Here is a 19959-nt window from a genome sequence, read left to right on the forward strand (position 1 = left end):
TACAGTGTTGGACAAGGACCTCGGAGATCAGGGTTCAAATCTCCACTAAGCCATGAAGCTCACTGGTTGAACTTTGCTCAGCCACTGTCTCTCAGCCTAACCTACCTTCACAGGGTTGTTGTGAGGATAAAATGGGGAGATGGAGAACCATGTATGTACCTTGAGCTCCTTGGTGTAACGGTAGGAAATAATTGGGGTGATGATGATATGTGTTTGTGTATGTGTCTAAACACACACAAGCTGCCTTGACTGAACAGCCTTAACCATTTTGTAACCCTTTGAAAAGTTGTACTGTATTATTATTATTATTATTATTATTATTATTATTATTATTATTATTAGATAGTTTTTAATCTGGATGGTCCCTTGCTGGAACACTTAATATTGAAGAGCACAGATAGTTAATTACAAATCAAAATACGTGCTACAGACGTCCCTTAGCCATTCTCATTGTTTCAAGAACACATTTGCTTTTTTAGAATATTTGATTTGGTTGCTTGAATGCTTATTCTCTGTCTCCATTGCATGTCTCTCCAATTCCCCCCTCCCCCGCACAAGATAAACATCAGGTTGCTAGTCATTCTGCTGCAAGGATAGTTCTCCTACTCATTACATCGGGACAGGATATTGTGCTTTTGACAGTGAATCAGAACTATGGTGAGGGCAACAATGGAGCAGTCACAAACTTTGACCGCTAGAGGCCCTTAGCAGTTCATTAAATTAAAATGCAGCACCCTCTTTCTAGTTTGGGAAAAGTCCTGAGTACTGGTTTAAGGAAAGGTTCGACATTAACAACCGAATTGCATTTATTTTGTAGTTTGGAGGGACCAGCACAGCTAATTTGAAAGATTACTGGTTAAATTCTTGTCCAGCCAGCTACAAATGGACTGTCGTTTATAACTAGAGCCAATCTGGCAGTTCCTTTAGCTGGGAGGCTGCCTGCAGTCTAAGAATTGCTTACATAAGTGGTTTTCTTAGGAAGAAGGAGAAATACAATTTGCTCTGTTTTCACATTATACAAGAAGTTTGTATAGCAAATTTGTGAGACAGTTCTGCATCTGCTGTTGCTATGTAACATGAGAGGCAATCCTAGGATTGGGCTGAAAGCACGCAACAGCTTTAGAGGTCCTTCTTGCCCTTATTCTCTTTCAAATGGTGGTCTCATTGCCCATTCTGCTGCATTGCCGTACAATGACAAGACCTATGGCAGGGTTAAGCCATCTAAGCCAGTCTTGGAACAGAGTAAGTGCAAATAAGATGTTATAATGGAGGTTGCAACACTTGTCTAAACTTCTGACCACAACTGAGACGGGACCAAGCTAGATTTAACATAGAAGTTACATAATGGTGGCTCTCCTGTGGATTTTTAAAAAGTTAATAGCACTTGTGTGTGTGTTTGTGGCAAATAGGTTTGACCGAGGGAGCAGTTAATCCTTTCCACCCAGGCTATTTTCCTAATTTAAATCAATATCTAAAACTGCTATTTGACCTACAAGGGCAAACACACTGAGGGACCTATATGTCTCCCCCAAGGGGTGAACAGTTTGGGTGCAGGATGCAATTCGAACTTTTATTCACATTTTATTTTATTTCTGCATTGCAGGGGGTTGGACTAGATGACCCTCGAAGTCTCTTCCAACTCTACAATTCTATGATTTTATGAACTAGGAAGCAGTCTGGGGGAAAGAGTTGTTTCTGCTTTCCTTCAGCACTGAAGTCCTGTTCTGGATCCCTTCTCTGTCACCTGGTGGTCACTGTTATGTTTGTTTGTTTTAGGAAGATCTTTGTTTTTATACAAACCTATTGTATAGGATCTGTTGAATAACAAAAACTCTGGGTCTTATGGCCTGCTTTAATAGAATTTTCAACTTTAGAGGGCAAAATACTCCCTTTGAGATGAAAGCAAATCGAAGATCTCTCAGTTCCAGAATTGTACGGTACAGAAAGCAATTATACATTTGGGGAGAGAGCTTTTGGAAAATCTAGTTTCCAATTTTAGACCTGAATGAATGTGAATAGCTTTGACACTTCTTAAGCATCACTCTTTTCCTCTCCATTTCCATTCCTATTTTCTATCCACTTTTGGAGAGCTTGAATAGAGTGGTGGTTGAAAAGAGATATGATGGGAAATCATTATCTCATTGAAATTACAATAGTAAACTCTATAGGTTAAAGAGGACAAGTCCTTGTGAGTTCAGCTGGACTTATTTTCAGGTAAATGAGCATGGATGGTGACCTCAGGCCAGCTGGAGGGATAGCAGGTGATGATGGTATTTTGGTAGAAAATGGGAAATGTTAAATACATTTGAGCACCATATTTGAAGCATTTAGAGATTTCTCGTTGAACAATTAAGGTTTTTATTTGTTAATTACAGTTAACGATTGAGTCTTCTGTAGATTAACAGAACTGGAAGGTCCTATTTAATCAGCTGTATTGGTGTTGTGCCCAATATGCCATCTCATTTCGGGAGCTGATTGCTTCATTGACATAGATTTCTTACTTGGCAGTTTTGTATTGCTGCCATCGGTTACGTAAATAAAAAGTCAATAACCCAGCTTTACCTCTAATTAACTATCTGTAATTGTGGGCATTCTTTGTTTATAGCAGTTTAGTCCATTTTTTCTTATGTCTATATGAGTAGGTTTAATTCTATACTGTTGGGATTCGTTGCATCAAATCCATAACTTCTGTTATGTAATTCTGAACTGAAACTTATCAGTATGCATGTTGGTAAATACCCAATCAAATTAGCTTCAGCTTTTAACTTCACAGTTAGAGATGCAGGCATGTCTTTGTCTTAACATATTTTATTCTAAATATGTAATTTACTTTTTTAAAAAGCTGATCCATTATTTAAGTTAAAAAAAGTTTCTTCTTTATTGATCATATTTCATTCTATTTTCCTCTTCCAGAGTGCAAGCAGAGTTGTTCGTCTTCTCTTAGAACACAATGCAAATCCAAATGTTTTGTGGAGTGGCCATTCCCCTCTTTCTCTGGCTATAGCTAGTGGAAATGATCAGGTATGCTATCTTCCCTCCCCTCCCCTCCCTCCATATTTATTCTTTGAGAAAATCTGCAGACACTGTTGCCACATCAGATGGATGATTCCAGTTCTTATTTAAACAGCAATCAGTTACAAGTGGACAGTTTTAATCAATCTTATTTGAAGCTTGTAAAAGAGAAAATGTGCATATTATATAACTGAGTTATATATAGTTCTAACCTTTGTCATAATCTTACAGGACTCTAGGAGGTTACAAATCCCTATAGCACAAATGATAAATCACTTTTATAACCTGCCCAGTTTCTTAGTTTTGCTAGTATATTGATGCAGACTTCAATATTACCATTAAAAACATTATCAGATTTGGGTTGGAGGAATGAGGACAACGGTAAAGGGCAGTGACTTAAGGCCAAAGTACATTTCATTTTATTCACGCAGTTTGGCCTTGTGTGGCTGATTTATACCATGGCTGGTATAAGCACCCCTCCCCATAGGGAGGGTGGCAAAACTTTTGTTCCCACTGGGGTCCCAATCAGAATCCACCCCCCCCCCAACATGCCTGCTATTTACAATGGGAAGAAATTCTTCAATTAGCAGAGCACCCTACTCTGACCACACTGTGGGCAGCTGCCTCATAGAATCATATTCAGTCATACCTTGGATCCTGAATGCCTTGGTACTCGGACGTTTTGGCTCCCAAACGCCGCAAACCTGGAAGTGAGTCTTCCGGTTTGCAAACGTTCTTTGGAACTTGAATGTCTGACGGGGCTTCCGCAGCTTCTGATTGGCTGCAGGAGCTTCCTGCAGCCAATCGGGAAGTCACACTTTGGTTTCCGAATGTTTTGGAAGTCGAATGGACTTTTGGAACGGATTCCATTCGACTTTCAAGGGTATGACTGTAATTGGAAGAGGCCTAAGAAGGCATCCAGTCCAACCTCATGCTCAGTACAGGAATCCTGCTACTACAGCATCGTAGCAGATTGCCATTCAGTCTCTACTTAGAACGCCTAGAAACAGCTAGTGAAGAACACACATCCTTCTGAGGCTTCCACTCTCTCTTACCAAGAGGTTTTCCCTAATATTGACCTGAATTCTGCTTCCCTGAAATTTCCACCCTGCAGTCTAGTCCTGCCCACTGAAGCAAAAGAGATCAAGTCCCCATCTCTTGCATGAGAGCTCTTCAAATTTTTGTAGGCCACTATGATGTCTCCCTTTAACCTTTGCTTCTATTTAGGCTAAGCGTTCCCTTTTATTTCAACCTCTCACCAGATTCCTCACCATCTGCTGGACATGCTCAGACCTCGACTGCTACTTTTGTTGCAGAAGGTGGTGTGGTGATAGCAATGGAGGATTTGTTCACAAGGGGAGGGAGGAACCTGAGCAATCGGCCCTGTTTCATCCATCGAATTAACCTTGCCCTGTTTCTTAGCCATGCTTGTACCAGCAGCAAGATTAAGACAGAATGCCTGTCAATTCTGTTAAATGCTGTTGTGATTTAGCAGATCATTGATGTCACATTAAGCGGTAACGTGTATATTGAGATGGTTTCCAAGATTTTTCTTTGTGCTGCATTTACTCAGGCAGTGACTGAGCTTCTGGCTGGTGGAGCTGAGCCAAATCTCCCACTAGGCCAAGCAGTTGGAAGTGCCCTGTGTGCTGCCGCTAACACAACATATGAATTTAAGAGGACGCTAGCAAGTAAGATTGCATTGGTAAGAAAAGAGTTGATGCCTGCGGGTGGGGAAACAGCGAGAAAAATGGGGTAGCAGAGATGTAGGTGCAGGTAGACCTGTGAAAGTGCTGAGGGGTGCAGAGAGAGGAGAGGAGGTGACTGAGAAAAAGAGGGGCTAAAAAGTGGGGTGCAGACGTTTGATGGTGAAGAAATGAGATGACGTGTTATGGGATGTGCTAATATACATAGATGTGCATTTATTTATTTATTTTATTTCCCACGTTTCCCCAGATTAATTCTCTAATAGCAGGAGGTGCAGACATGTTGATGCCAATTACTATTGGGGATGAGACAAGAACTGCAGTGGGAACAGTGGTGGACTATGCACATTTCAGAATCTATCAGGTATCTTTTCAGTGCCTTGAGCATGTTAAAAATATGTGAACGTTGCTGCTATAATTGACAAAAGAAATCAATGCCAAGTGCCACAGATTGCTCTAGCATCTGTTCTCATTTTCCTTAGAACTCAAATTTATCTTACCATTGACCTTTTACTTCCACAAAGATTTACAGAGATTTTGATCAGACATTGCCTTTGGAAAGAAAATGAATTCACACTTGATCGCAAGGTTCCCTTTAAATTATTATTAGTAGCAATCAGCTTACAAGATCAGAGGTGATAAAAAGTGATTTTCAGGACCAACCTAATGTGACATGAAGAACATACTTGCATTTACTGTACGTGTTCTTTAAAATGCAGATAACGGCTGCTGGCTGGGGGGATGATAGCAGGTATGGAGGAGGGCAAGTTTAACTGTTTTAGAGTTCCTATTTGCATTAGGAGTACCACTTATTTAGCAGAGCAGTGCAGATGGAAATGACTACGAGGAAAGCAAGTGCAACTCAAGCTGCATGTACATTTCTTTCCTATGTGTGAACATGTCTTTTGTTCTCCGTCAACATGCATATATATACACCTCTCTCTCTGTATGTGTGTGTATTTATTTCTCAATATTTATAATTATATAAAAAGCTATATACATTTGTCTATCTTTATAATTTGCTGTTCCTGAAACTTGCTTCCAAGTTACATGTGGTTGTGAAAAGAAGAGCCCCCATAAGTCCTTGCTGCTTTTAAATGACATAGTAAAGTAAGGATAAGAGGAAGTGTTGGATTTTTGCTTTTTTTTTTTTTTTGGAGTTGGCTGTTGTGTTTCCTGAGCTAGGGAATAGGGCAGGGTTGGCCAATGTCTGTATTCTTGGGGACTGCTCCATCCACCAGAAAGTGGTCGAAAGGCTGGAAGCCTCTTTTCTTCAACAAACCTGCCTATTCTGCAAGTAATCTAGACATCACCACTGAGCAATAAGGGCACAGCAGTTACAGAGCCCCATGCACTTGGTGATGTCTGGCTGGGGGCTTTTAAGTTCTGTTACGTATGCTCCGCTTCCCAAGTGGTATGGAAGTTCCAGGAGCAGAACTTCTCCGAGCTTCAGTTTCTTTGGAAGGAGGGATCACAGGAGACTCCGGGGATGCTTTTGTAACACTTTAAAATAATTTACAAAAAATAGAGTCATAGAGTTGGAAGGTACCTTGGAGGTCATCCAGAGCAGTGCTCTGTTCAATGTAGGATGCAACTTTAGCATCCCTGACAAATGGCCGTCCGGTCTCTCCTCCAGTGAAGGAGAGCCCCCCCCCTCCAAGGCAGCCTCTTTCACTGTCAATTTTACAGGGTGTTTTAATGCCAGTCTTACTGGTGTCATAGTGGTTTTCCTGTGCCAACATTCTCGCGCATTCCCTGCAAATATAACAAGGAAGTAGATTTTTGGGAAGGTACAGATCTGCTTCCTCGCTGGCATCTTGTGGGCGTTTGTGTTTTGCAGGATAAGAGAATGCTCCATACGCCGTACCATGCCCTATCGCCAACGGAGCGGGAAACCTTCTCCAGTCGTAAAAAGTTATTGGAGTACCTCAGTGAACGGCTTCGAGAGTGCGTCACGTCGAGAGAAAAACAGTGGGATAGAGAGGAACTTCGAAGACTCAAATATGGTGAGTCCAAGCGAAACCTTTGGAAGTATAACAATATTTTTAGGAACCTGCAGTTTGCTTGTAAGCTTTGAATTTTCACATTCAATCCTTACACTCCTCTTTTTTTTTGATCTTTTGACACTGAGACTTGAATGCACTCCAGAATTTGGCACCCCAAGGGCGAACAAGGATGGACAATGAAGCTAAATCAAGAGTAATTTTATTGCACTAAAAAGGAATTGGCATATTTGCTAATAATGTTAAGACAGAATCGATGAACGGCACAATAAGAATAGGTTGAATAATAGAGTTTGAAATTAATAGTAACTATATATGTCATTTTAAAAACATGCCCGAAAACATGTAGAAAAACAAGGATGCAGTAAATTTGGGCAGGGAAAGTGGAGGCGGTAGGATCATAGAACTGTAAAGTTGGAAGGGACCCAGTGGGTCATCTAGTCTAACCCCCTCCAATGGAAGAATCACAATCGGAGTCCCAAATCGCTGCCAAAATGGCTTTAAAATGCATCTTTATTCTGTGCAGGTGAGTTGGAGAAAAGGGATTAACATTTTTTTTGCTTCTTACTGGTAGGAGACCATGGCTTAATTATATGGGCATGGGGGAGAAGGGAAGAGTGACAGTTAGGTGATCATATCTTGGTTTAACATTTCCAGGAGGAGTCCAATTCTCTTTTCTTTAACTTTAAATTAAATTTACAAGTGATAAGAGAGGATAGCCAATATTTATAGTGAAAAAGATAGTAATCAGAGCCTTTAGTAGGAAGGGTTGCAACTCAGCTTGTCTGAGCGTGCCCTGTCTGAGTTACTGTAATGGATGTTCTCTCCTTGCCACTCCAGGCCAGAACTTCCCTTCTCAGGTGCAGGCTGCTGTTCTTAGACCCAAAGCTGGATTTAAGGGGTACTTCCTAACATTTCCTGCTATTGCTGGTGTAGCCTCAACACTACAGTGGTCACTACAGTAGTCACGGTCCTTATCCTTTATGCATTTTCTCTGTTTGGTAGTTTTTTCCTGTTCTCTTTTTGGCGCCTGCTTAAAATAGTTTTCTTTACGCAAGCCTGTCCACATATGCGCAAGTTACATGCGTTTTCTTTTTGGATATTTTAAAATACCTGTTTTTAACTATTTTTTAAAATAATATATATATATATTTAACGAACAAGTGATAGAAAATTTTGGTAAGGAAATAAATAAGGAAGGAAACAATCGATGAAAGGAACTCATTGAATTCTGAGATATTTGAAACATTAGTAATTGTTTTCAATTGTATACACGCTCTGGCTTTAGGTAAAAAAAAGCCTTTAATATCTCCATTTGCGTGTCTGTTGTTGTGCAGGAAGAAAGAGATCTGTTGTGGTAGCAATGGAAGGAGATGCACCCAGGTAAGATCAGCATATAAAAATGTAAATTCACCCTGTCCATATTAGCTTACAGAAGTCTATACGGCGCGCTGTCTTGCAATGTTTCTCTCTCTCCATTGGACCCACTTGAATAAGCCAATGTAAGCGCCCCTGTACATGTAGTGCTCAGTTAATTTACTATGATTATCTGTTAACACAGTTTTGCAGCCAACTCCCAAAGTGGTGTGAAACTACCAGTTGGGAAAAAAAACATTCAATAAACTGGAACATTGGCATTTGGGCCAGTTGCCTATAGACAGTATTTGTGTTGAAGAAACAGACAGTTCTTTTAAGACTTGCAGGTGCTTAATTGAGAGTGTGAGTTTGCAGCAGAGTGAGTCTAAGACGTTTGTGATAAGGGTAGTACTAGAAATCCAAATGTAAGTAAATAAATTCTCAACAACGCCTTTCTTAGCCGCATAATTACTTGCTATGTCCATCCCAACAAGGTAACTTATACAAATATCACAGATGTTGACTTCCACATAATTTCTCTTTTGCAGAGTCTTTAAATATTGCTACCAATGTGGGCGATCAGTTGGTGTGAACCTCTCAGTATGCACACGCTGTTTCGAGATCTTCACCTGCAGCAAGACTTGTAAAGTGAGGGCTTGGAATGAGCGCCATAAGAGAGAATGTTTCCAAGGTAGGTTGATTTGTCTGGTTGTGGGCAAAGCAAGGTGTATTCACAACGGTAAAAACAAGAGACTAGTAAGTATAGGAGCATCATAAGATCTGCTAGTATCACAAAGAGCCTTATACTTATTCCCAACCTGTGTGTGTGGATTTTTGAAAAGTGAACTTTGGCATTACATTTTTGTGGGTTTTTTTTTCTAACTTACTGATTTGGAAACACGATGCATCTCTTTACAAGTTTTGTAACCAATACAATTTGTCAGTAACTGTAAAGGATAATAGACTGTACTGTTCCATGGAGGTTCTTCATTATGCACCTGCAATATGGTGTTCTTTCACAGTGTACTTCTAGGGTGTCATAAAAGAGTAGACGTTGACTTTGCCAGATAAGTTACTGCAGTATATAGGCTCCGCAGCTCATTCTGAATTGTGTCATACAAAGGAGGCTATCTGATGTCGAAGCAGATCAATTGGTTCATCTCCCTCAGGACTGTCTCCAAAGACTGGCAGTGGCTCTCCAGGGTCTGTGGCAGAGGACATTCCCATTCCTACCTGGAGATGCCAGGGATCAAACTTGGGGTCTTCTTCATACAAAGCAGATGCTGTACCACTGAGCTACAGACCTTCCCCAAATTGATTGATTGATTGATTCTGGAATGGAAGGATGTATAATTCTCTGTGAAAAGGAGTGAGTTGAAATGCTGCAGAAAATAATCTGGTTTTATTCAAGTACCGGTAATTTCTTTTCTTCAAAAATCAGCTCGTGTACCCATCCTTGCAAGAAACAACTCTATTTGGGAAGACAAGTGAACAATTGCCTGGAATTTTGAACCTATTATTTGAGTCACAATGGGCAAAAAACAAAGATCAGCAAGTATGAATTTTATCTCTGCTATGAAAGAAATACCTGTGTGTGTATGTACAGGTCTGCTGGTACTGGATCAAGATCAGAATTCACATTTATTTTTTTTAAAAAACCCAGCGTTTTTGTACAGGAAAATGCAGGAACCTTTAAGAGAATGTTACAGTATATGTTGGAACTGTTGAGCTCCCGTTTTGCTGTCCAACTGGAAATAACATGAAGTATTGCCAACTTTGCTGTTAAGAGGGAATTATTTTATTTCCTATGTTTGATTCAAATGTGACTGAAATGTACTGGATTTTGGAAATTATGGCGTGCAAGAGTCTAGACTAGGACTGAAGAGAGAGACTGATAGTATGCAGAGTGACATGACATTTTGGCTGAGGTACTGCACAAAAAGTCATGGCTACAGCACATAGGTGGTGAAGACAGATGGCTTTATTTATCATAGCTCAACTCCTGGAACACTTGGACTTGAAAGTTAAGTAGAAGATTGATAAGAGAATGGCCACAAAAGGTGGTGAAGACTCATTGATTTGAACTGGAGCAAGAAGAAGATTTCTGCTACCGCAAAGAGGACCTAGAAGCAAAGAATTCTATATACGAATATGATGTGCGTTTAACCATTGTTTCCCCCCATAAAGGATACCATTCAGGTCTTTTTGAAATACTTTTTTTGTTTACGTTTTGCTGATGTGATGAAAAAATAAAATAAAAATCCTTATTTAGGATTGAAGAGGGATGAAGAGATCTGGCCTTTAAGAACTTGACACATTTGAAAGGAGCAAGCATGGCTAAGATTTTCCCAAACTACTAGAGACTGAACTCAGGATATGTTAATTTTAAACATCAGAAATTCTCTGTCTATAGGTAGTGGGAAAGAAAGTCTGAGAAGATACTGACTTCCTCTTTCTCTACAGAAAAAATAGATGCCATAGATAATATCAATAAAGGCTTCCACATGCTGGACAACACTGTGCAATCTAATATTGCTTTGCTTATGCTAAACTTGCCAAATGGTTGCGGATCTTTTGCCCACAAAGAATTGGACCAAACGTTCATCAAACAGTTTGAAAATCAGGGATGTGATTCATATCAAATTTAGTTACATTTGAAACCATGAGCCTCGGACAGATGCAATATCAGGCCACTTAACAAAGGAAGTTGGAAAATAAATACTATTTATAAAGTGCTCCATGGGAACATTCACTACAAACACCACCTACAGTGTTATTTCTCAGTATAGGGATACAGAATGGTGCTTCCATGGATGAGAAATTTTTGAACACTGTTTTGCAGTGAACAGCATTTCCCTCATTGAACCAGGCTGGATAATACAGTGAGATCTCTGTCATACAGAACAGATCACTGATTGGATAGGACATAAAGTTCCACTTCAGTTCTTCTAGCCAATAGGATGTGGTTTAAGTGAAGATGAATAGATCATTGGTAGTGATTTTTTTTAATTGTAGCTGCTGATTTTCATTTGTAGAATTTCCAGTGATCATTGATGTCAATTGCAGAAAACCTGAGGGTACATTCACATGAAAACCGTTGAACAGTGTTACTTATTAGCAGGAAGGGATATCTGTGCCGCTCGCTTCCACATTATATACATGGGTACATTCCCACGTTCAATCAGTCAAGAGGTGACACCCCAGAGTTCTCAATTGGCTTTGATTTCTAGAGAGGGATGAGTCAGAAACAAACATTTCCACAAACAATTCTGGGGTGGAATTCTGCATTTCTCTTTTTGAAGAATATTCTTGCTCCTGCTTCACCTTAACTTCCTCTCAGAGAACACAGCTGGAGTTTAGATACGTTAAGGTACATTGAACTGAACTGACTGTTCATGTGAATGTAGTCTTAAGAAAACCATTTATGTAAAGACAAAACTGTAATTTCTGTTTGGCATGCAATATATGTTGAAATGATTGCTAAAGTGGAAGCATGTACACTTTATGAATATATGTAAATGGATCACAATCCTTTGTTAATTCTATCATTGCAATAAATTAAATCTCATCATTTATTTTTACACTATAGAAGTTACTTGTAGCTAGCACTTCCATGGAAGGCACAATTCTTTTGAGGCGTTCATAATGTTGTCTTAATGTTGAACATTCTGAAATGTCTTTACACCTTGTTTTATTGCTGCAAAAGATGATAACTCTACAGCTGATTTTTGTGAGGAAGAAGAAGAAAGTGATTTGGATGGTAAGTAAGCAGTCACTATTAATCTGTTATTTTGTTTTTGTTTTTGTTTTCCATGGTCAGTAATTGTAACAATCAGCTGCTGATTTTCTTTTTTGCTAAGATTCTGGGGCTGCTTATTATTGTTGTTTATTGGTTTAATTGCTATAGCCTAGTTCCTGCTTTTCAAATTTTTTTTAAATGGTTGGTACGTTTATTAATGTTTTTTATAGTGTAAGCTGCCATGAACATTGCTTGAATAAGTTGGGGCATACATGTATATTGTAAATATAATTTATAATATTAAAATATATTATTTCCTTCTTTAGTTGCTTTTTATTGTATATTTTTATATTTTAATTTAATTAATTTTAATTAAGGATGTTTTAATGCCCCAATAGAATTGTTTTTGTGTATTTTAACTATGTATTGATTTTATAGTTGTAAACTGCTTAGAAGCCATATTGGCATATAAGCAGTATCTAAATATATAAATATATGAATAAAATGCCATTATAGCTAAAGTACATTACAATCCTACAATCCTTCCAGTGTATTTTCTCTCTGTTGCTGCTGTTATTCATGAACATACACTGTCTTCTTTACATTGAATTGGTGGGAATGTGAGTGCGGTCGGGTGAGGGAACTCTGCTTTATAAATCCATACAACTCTTTAGGTTAGAATGGACAATGCAAATGTCTTTTTAAAAACTGGGTGGGAGGGAAGCTAGATTTTGCTAGATAGCATAAGACAGACAAATGCTGTTACGCTTGGGGGGGGGGGATGAGCTAGGGTGTATGCTTTGTCACAATATACATTTCCAGTAGGGTGATGCCAAATGTTTGCTTGTTTCTGTGGAGGGAGGTATGTGTACAACCAGTGCTTTCAGAGGCAATAGGAAAATTGCATGAGAAAAAACCCTGCCAGCGAGACCCTTCTCCATTTTTCATGTCTGTTTGGTAGTCGTGGAACTTCTAATCAACGGCTGCTTCAGGTTCATTGTTTTATTTGCCCAGGACTTCATTCTCGTCCACTACAGGATTTCAGCCAATCAAGAATCACATAATGAACTCGCAAAACACAATGTGCTGTGTAACTAGTCAAATTTTGCTATGTGTACTTATTTCTGAGGGCAAACAAAACTGAGAGTGAACATACTGCTTCAAGGAATTGTCTCCTGGGTGATCCCAGCCAATGGGGAAGATGAGGACAATCAAACCTATTCAGGGTTTCCTGAACACTTTTGTTCCTTTACCAGCATTCTCTGAAAGATTATTTCCCAAAGGAGGGACACCTTTCAGTAGTGGTACAAATGTTTGCAAAAACTGCATTTCTTGCTGTTCTGCTCATGTATCTGTTGCTCCTGCTTTGTTGGTATTGAGAATAGAGAAAACTCAGTCAAACAATGATCAGACAATAGGTCAGTGTAGTTGTTAGCAAATGTCAGTTGTTAGGCAAGAACTCATTTTCTGTGCAATGTTAGCGCCTCCCTTCCCCACTGCAACACGCCTTTCCTTCCCATTTTCTTGACAACCGAACGACTCAACTTCCTAAGGTTTCGACTTCCGAAGTCGACAACCCTGGAAGTCTTTTCGCTGTGCAGAAGCGGTGTGCGCGGTCGGCGCATGCGCAGAAGCGCAAAATCGCGCTTCGTGCATGCGCAGAACAGGCGCTTCGAGAAACGAAGATGGCCGCGGAACGGATCGTCTTCGTAAGTCGAGGTACCACTGTGTGATACTGTTTTGCCTTGTGCCCTTTTGTATCCCCCCCCCAATCCTGTTATTCTGAGCTGCTCAATTTCTGCAGAAAGGGATGAAGGCAGAAAAAGATGCAGATGACTAAATAGACGAACACCTTTATGGATCCCGTCTGCCCTCTTTCTTTGAAACATTTTGCCACCATGGGCAGGAGACTGAATTTCAGTGACTGAAATTGGAGAGGAACTCAATACACAATTGTAGCAGGAATTTCACAGAGTAACCTATCTAAAAGCCCACTAGTGGGCAGTGATTAAAAACACATTGAATAATTATTTCAGTTCCACCTTTGGCAATTCACTGCATTCTTGCATGGGTTTGTTATAAAATTAATGTAACATATATGTTTCTGTACTTTTTTGCCAGTGCGGATAACCAGGTCTGGTCGGATTCAGAAGGGCAAAGAGGCTTCAACCAGAAGGAAGAAGGAAGGCAAAGAGGGAGAGAATGAAAGAGCCAGACGTAGAAGAGAAGAGGAGGAGAAAAAGAAGAAGAAGCAATTGAAAGATGCGACAAGACAACTGAAAGAGGCAGTGTCAAAACACCCTGAGAAGAGCAGCAGCCATGCAGATCTCCCTTATACTGGGAACTATAGTTACATTTAAATGCTTCTAACTTTTACTGGTACAGCTCAGCTGTAATTTGATGTGAAAAATGCTAATAAGGGAGGATGGGGGAAAAGGGCGCTGGAAGATATAATCAAAGGAACTTTGCATTCTTGTGTCAGTACTGAAACCCGCTTACATTATTTAAAGTGAGGTTGGGTAACGTGGACGTAGTAGTGAAATATCTCTATCTTTCCAAGGTCAGTTCTTCTATACAAACATAAAACCAAAGTTTTTCACATTTAAAGAATACAAAAATAAATAAACAGTTCAAAACACTTTGATTTGGGATTAGCTGGTAGATCTCCTGGAGGTGCGACACAGTGGCAGCAAGAGGGTAAAAACCTGCTTGCTTTTCAGCTAGTGCCTTCTTGTTCCAGACATAAAGGGCTTTAGTTTGTTTCTACCTGGTGGCAATAGGACTTTTGCCTGCCAATTGTGTGTTCTCAGTGGAAAGTAGTCTTTTAAAGCAATTTAGGCTTCACAGACCAGAGCCTTTGCCTATGGTGGTCTTTTTGTTCTAAGAACTGGCAGCAGTAGGAAATGTGTGGGATGAAATCTTTCACACATGTACAATTAGTAGGGAGATAAATGCAGCTGGTCCAATAAACGGGGAAGCAAACTCGGGTTCCAGTCCTTAATCCAGTGAGCATTTACTGACTCAAGCTGTGGAATCTGAGGGAACAAAGTGGAAGAATCTGGCCCAGATTACCTGTTGACGTTAATAGGAGAGTATAGAATTGATCCCAATATCATTCAGTAGTATTAGTTTAAGTGATTGAGTTGAAATTGTGGACTCTGTTTGAGAGGTACCTCAGCAACTGTATTAGTGACCTGCACTGTTACAGATCCTATTGCAGTCAGTGGAAATTTTTTTAGAGGTGGGTTGGAAGGCTCGGCAGGTGCCAGACATGAAAAGGTCAGCCACAATAGACTACAGAGTTATTATGCTTACCACTGATTTCACTGATATGTGGTCCCTATACTACATTGTTAAATGGAAGAATCTGTGACCTGATTTTTTTGTGTGTGTCTGACAACTGGTTTTAAATATTGCACAATAAAAATAATTCTGAAATACCATTTCCTCCTCGTTTTTGTAGTGAATTTAAATGAAGGACTACAAGGCATGTTTATATCAAATGTTCTATATGCGTGCTGTTTCATGTGAAATAATTGCGTTCTAGCCCATGTTCAACCCAGCGAACACATCGGATTGCTATGAGCCAGGCTGCTTCATCTGCTTGATAGCATTCAGACAATTTAAATCCATATATATCTTTATTTAATGGCATTACAGATTGGCAATTCATCCTCGTTTGGGATGGCAGTTTGCCTGGTTGCTTGTTTATTTGTGTATAAGTGATGGAGATGCAATTTATATAACATGTTGCTGAGGCCTTTGTGGCGTGGATTGGCTGGATGCAGAGGAGTGTTGGGAGACCCCAGCCTGGGGGACCCCCCCCCCCAAGATGAAGAAGGCTCAGAGCCAGGGGATTGGTGGTGGGATGGTGATGAGTGGTCAGAGGGAGAAGATGGGGGGGAGGTGTCAGAAGCTGAAGAGGCAACAGGACTTAGTGAGCAGGAAGAAGCTGGGGCAGAGGGAAATTCAGACTCGGAGGCAGGAGAGGAGGGGGCCAGGAGACTGCTGCTGAGGAATCAGGTAGTACCTCTTGGTAGCTGTGCTGGGAACAGGTTTTGGTTGCAGGCATATTTTCTCTGCAGGGCTGTTATACCCCTGTCTACACCAACCAGATTTATGTGCATAAACCTCTTTCCACACTTGCATCTCTGCTGCTAGATGTGAGCAACTAAATCCAACACAGACCATCCACATAATGGATTGGGACAGGTGTACAATTGTTTTCCAAGTAGGCACTGTTTATCTAGAAGTGCCTCTCCTCTGGTTCTCTGGACCACTAAGCATGCTTTAACAGTTGAACGCCAATCCTAAATACTGTACTCTGACTAGTGGTCAGAATTGAAATTACAGGCACAATTTGAATTTCAGAATGGCAGGCAGGAATGGCAAGGAGGGAAAGAAAGGGACTACTGAAAAACCATGTGGGAGCTCCAAGTGTTTCTTGTACTGTACTCCAGCCCATACACAGGTGGCTGCTGTCCTGGTCACACCATTCTGGATAAAAATACATTTTGGTGTCTTGTCGGTTACAACATTCAGTTATAGGGAGTTAGAAGGGCATCACATATTGGCGCACCACAGTAACTAGGTGGCTCATTGCTGTCAAGTGTCAGCATTAATGGTGCTATCCTAAATACACTTACTAAGCACTACGGCCCATCAAAATTTAAACTTGCTTCTGAGTAAATGCATAGCAATACTAATCAAGATGTAGCTATTTTAACAGTATACAGGAATGGCAGATCATTCTTTGTGCTATTATCACCAGCGAGTTGACGAATGCTTTTTCATGATGCTAGTCTGGCACCTTCTGAAAATCGGTAAAAACAGAAGAAATAAAGCAGCATGTTGTTGCAAGGGACATTCATATAGATTTAAGTCTCCAGCCTTTTTTATTTATTTATTTATACAAGGATTCAAAGAACATAGTTCAACAGTGCAAGATAGTTACAGGAACTTGGTAACCAAAAGAAATATATAAATGGCCAAGAATGCCAGTAAGTGAAATAAATCTTAATTTTGCAGTTAAAAAAAAAAGCCAAGGTGTACTCTGGATATATTTGTACCTTAACTCCCTAACAAGCCCACCAGAAAATTATAGGTTGTTTGTCATTTGTAAATGATAAATATCAGTGCTCTTAAAGCCTCTATTGACCCTCAGCCCTCCACTGAAAAAGACATTATGGCACAAAGAAAAACCATGACAGGTTTCTGACTGACAGCTTTGCAAAGGGCTTAGGTGTTATTTAAATATGGGATGGCCCAACTGCGTATAAAAATCAGGATTGAGCAAATGAGCGCTGAAAACTTCCACCCCCCTCACAGCCTGCTTCCTTGCAGCATTGCCTCTCTCCCCAATGTCATGCTTTCCTCAATTGGGCTCTCATACGGGAAGTCAAGTTGGCTGGGAGGGAGAGGCTTTGGGGAGGGAAGTGGAGGGCGGGGGCCATCAGTCCCTATTTGCACATTCCTCTTAGAAAAAATATTTTCACACAGCCAATTTCTGTTTCAGATGTCATGTGGCAGGCCGAGTTAAAAGCAATAGAGTAAACACACCGGGCCCTACTTCTCTCATAGTTTGAGCCCAGGACTGTGTTGAGTTTACGGCTCTCCAGCAGTTTGGCAGAAGATTTTCAATTAGGGGTGGAAGGAAATGGCAGCTGTTTCATTTTTACCTCAATGTGTATAGCATTTCATTTCTATTTTTTACCAACAGAACGCTACATATATAATGCTATTTGAATGTGGCACTCCATTCTCTCCCCTCCCCCCCCCAGGCATTTGAACTTAACGTTCAAAGGAGGCAGGATATTTGCTTTTCACGCCTCATTTGTATTCAGAATTATTAAGAATGGCCTAAACTGAAAACAAAAATAAATATAATAGATGGACGAGATCAATAATGAAAGTGGGGTGGTGTATTGTTCTACTTACAAGGGACTGAAAATAATATGTGCAAAATCAGGTGCTCTTTGAAGCAAAAAAATTCGTTCTGGCATCAGACTTCAGTAGCGTATTTTCAACATTCTGGTGATGTTTTTGGCAGCCTCCAATACCGATGGAAGTGATTAGGAAATTAATTTCTCCCAGTGTTGTAGAAAAACAAATAGGGCCGGGAATGGGAAAGATAATTCATTTGAATTAATTTGCTTGCATTAATTCATGTGCCACAGTACTAGAATTGCTTCCCTGCTAACTCTGCACGTTTTATAACTGATGGCGGCTTCTGTAATTCTGCCTTTTTGAATGCTGTCGTTAAGAAATGCATTTGTCTTTGATGCAGAAAAGAAATGTTTTCAACATTTATGCAAAGCCCCTATCTCTATATATTAAACTTTAAAAAATATGCTTTCATAATCCCTGTGTCCTAAAAGGAAAGTCATGATATGAAACAAAGTGAATTAACAGCAAAGATGGTGTCAAAGGCTTCCTATCATTCAACAACATGAATAGGATTGGCCTTTCTATGCTAGATATTTTTGAAAGAGGGAAAAAAATAGTTTATGGCTGTACCAAAAGAACCCAAAGCAGAGAACTATGTAAGCACAGATGTTTTGACAGTGAAATACATACGTGAATCTGTTGGTGTAGATATGTGGTTGGACAGCCCCTCTTTCCTCCAACCCCATCCACCTTGATATCAGACAATACTCCTGGCAAATATGTAGCAGCAATCAGAAAATTAGCTGAAGTGAAGCAGTTTTACTAAACAAGGACTAGAGAACATAAGGTTAACTATGCCGATGTGAGATGAAATAAGGTAGCAGCTGGTTGACTTGGTGACTCAAACTATGGCTTTGGTCTGCTTTCCATCGACATAATTGGTGGTACTTTGGGCAGGTTGTATCCACGGAAATTCCCTGGGTATTTGCTAGTATATGATTGTTCCCTGGGCCAAACAATTAAGTCGCCTCCAGGCGTGGCTAACAGGATCAGTATTAATACACAAAGCAGTTTCTTTGCATCATCCCTTTGGTCTATTAATAACGGGAAATTTTTCAGCCTCAAACTGAAAACAATGCTTTCCAGACAGAAATCTCCCCATGCATATTTCTAGCACAATGTTGCATATTACAATTCTGTATTGCATTTAATCAATTTTGAATGCTACTTTCAAAGGATCATGCAAAACTTGAAACTCACTCTTAATTCATTTAGATGTAGGAGAAATACTAAGTGGCTTCAACCACTAATTTTAACAGAGGTATTTGCCAATTAAAGTAATTTTGTTCCAAATTCCACCATAATCACTTTGCTAATCTAGTATACAGGAAGGACCATTTGCCACTTGCTTAATGGAAAATAATGAACTGACCCCCCCTGTTACAGCACTCGAAAGGTTTTTAAATTAAAAAAGGTGTATTGTTTTAAACAAATGTAGCACATCTTTGGCTACAGCTAAATAAGAATATGAGATACTTGTGTGTTTTATTGGAGTCAATAAAAATGATGTGGCCTTGAGGGTCATTTGTCCTTTTTACCTATTACCCCTATCTGCCAAGATCTGTTGTAGGCTCCTAAGTGTCTCGTTGTGGCAAATTAATAATAAAAAGAGGTAAAGAAAGAAGGCCCCAGCATTCAAAGAAGACCAAAAAAGAAAGGGGAGGGGGGAAAAGACCAGTTCTAGCACTGCCAGGTCATCACAAACAATCAAGAACGTTTTATCTCCCTCATTTTGCCAAGATGAATTAAATATAGTCCACATTTTTGGCAAAGTTAAGACCACAACCACCCACAGTCTCTTTCACGGCTGCGCAAATGAGTTACCGCCGCAGGTACTGTGCTGCAACAGCAGCCAGAGAAAGTAGCAAAAGAAAGGAAGAAGGCAAGAGTATGTTGCTGCTATTTCCACCAACACCTTGTCCAGACTGCTTAGGCATTGGGTGTGTCTCTGGCGGCCTGGTGCTAGCGCTCTTGGACAGTTTTTTGCCGCAGATGTCGTCAATGCAACTATCGCCGCTTCCAGAGCCGCTAATGTCATCACCTAGGCAAGACAAAAGTTCAAGTAAGCTTGGCAGTCCCAAAAGAGCTGGCAAATTAAACCACACCATGTGCGCATTGCTGTTGCCATAAAGCCAGTGAAAGCAAATTTACAGCAAAGGAAGAATTTGGAACGCAGTGAAGCAGGAGTGTATGTCTC

At 40.1% G+C, this 19959-nt stretch overlaps 2 protein-coding genes across 5 annotated transcripts in view; one reads left to right on the forward strand and one right to left on the reverse strand.

The window, feature by feature from the left end:
• ANKMY1 (ankyrin repeat and MYND domain containing 1) overlaps positions 1 to 15256 on the forward strand; it is a 31595-nt gene extending 16339 nt beyond the window's left edge. For all 4 annotated transcript variants that reach the window (XM_088670793.1, XM_035133997.3, XM_088670795.1 and 1 more), the window contains 7 exons: positions 2914 to 3021; positions 4586 to 4717; positions 4969 to 5082; positions 6559 to 6724; positions 8059 to 8104; positions 8626 to 8768; positions 13938 to 15256. In XM_088670793.1, coding sequence (XP_088526919.1) covers positions 2914 to 3021; positions 4586 to 4717; positions 4969 to 5082; positions 6559 to 6724; positions 8059 to 8104; positions 8626 to 8768; positions 13938 to 14176 — 948 coding nt within the window. In that variant the 3' untranslated portion in view covers positions 14177 to 15256. The remainder of the gene's footprint in view (positions 1 to 2913; positions 3022 to 4585; positions 4718 to 4968; positions 5083 to 6558; positions 6725 to 8058; positions 8105 to 8625; positions 8769 to 13937) is intronic.
• A 1432-nt stretch (positions 15257 to 16688) lies between these two features.
• The window catches only part of GPC1 (glypican 1), a 191280-nt gene continuing 188009 nt past the window's right edge, over positions 16689 to 19959 (reverse strand). Inside the window, exon 9 of the mRNA XM_035132470.3 lies at positions 16689 to 19803. Within this exon, the coding sequence (XP_034988361.1) occupies positions 19583 to 19803 (221 nt within the window). The 3' untranslated portion in view covers positions 16689 to 19582. The remainder of the gene's footprint in view (positions 19804 to 19959) is intronic.

Source organism: Zootoca vivipara, chromosome 5, assembly GCF_965207765.1.
Source record: "Zootoca vivipara chromosome 5, rZooViv2.hap1.1, whole genome shotgun sequence".
NCBI classification, from domain to species: Eukaryota; Metazoa; Chordata; class Lepidosauria; order Squamata; family Lacertidae; genus Zootoca; species Zootoca vivipara.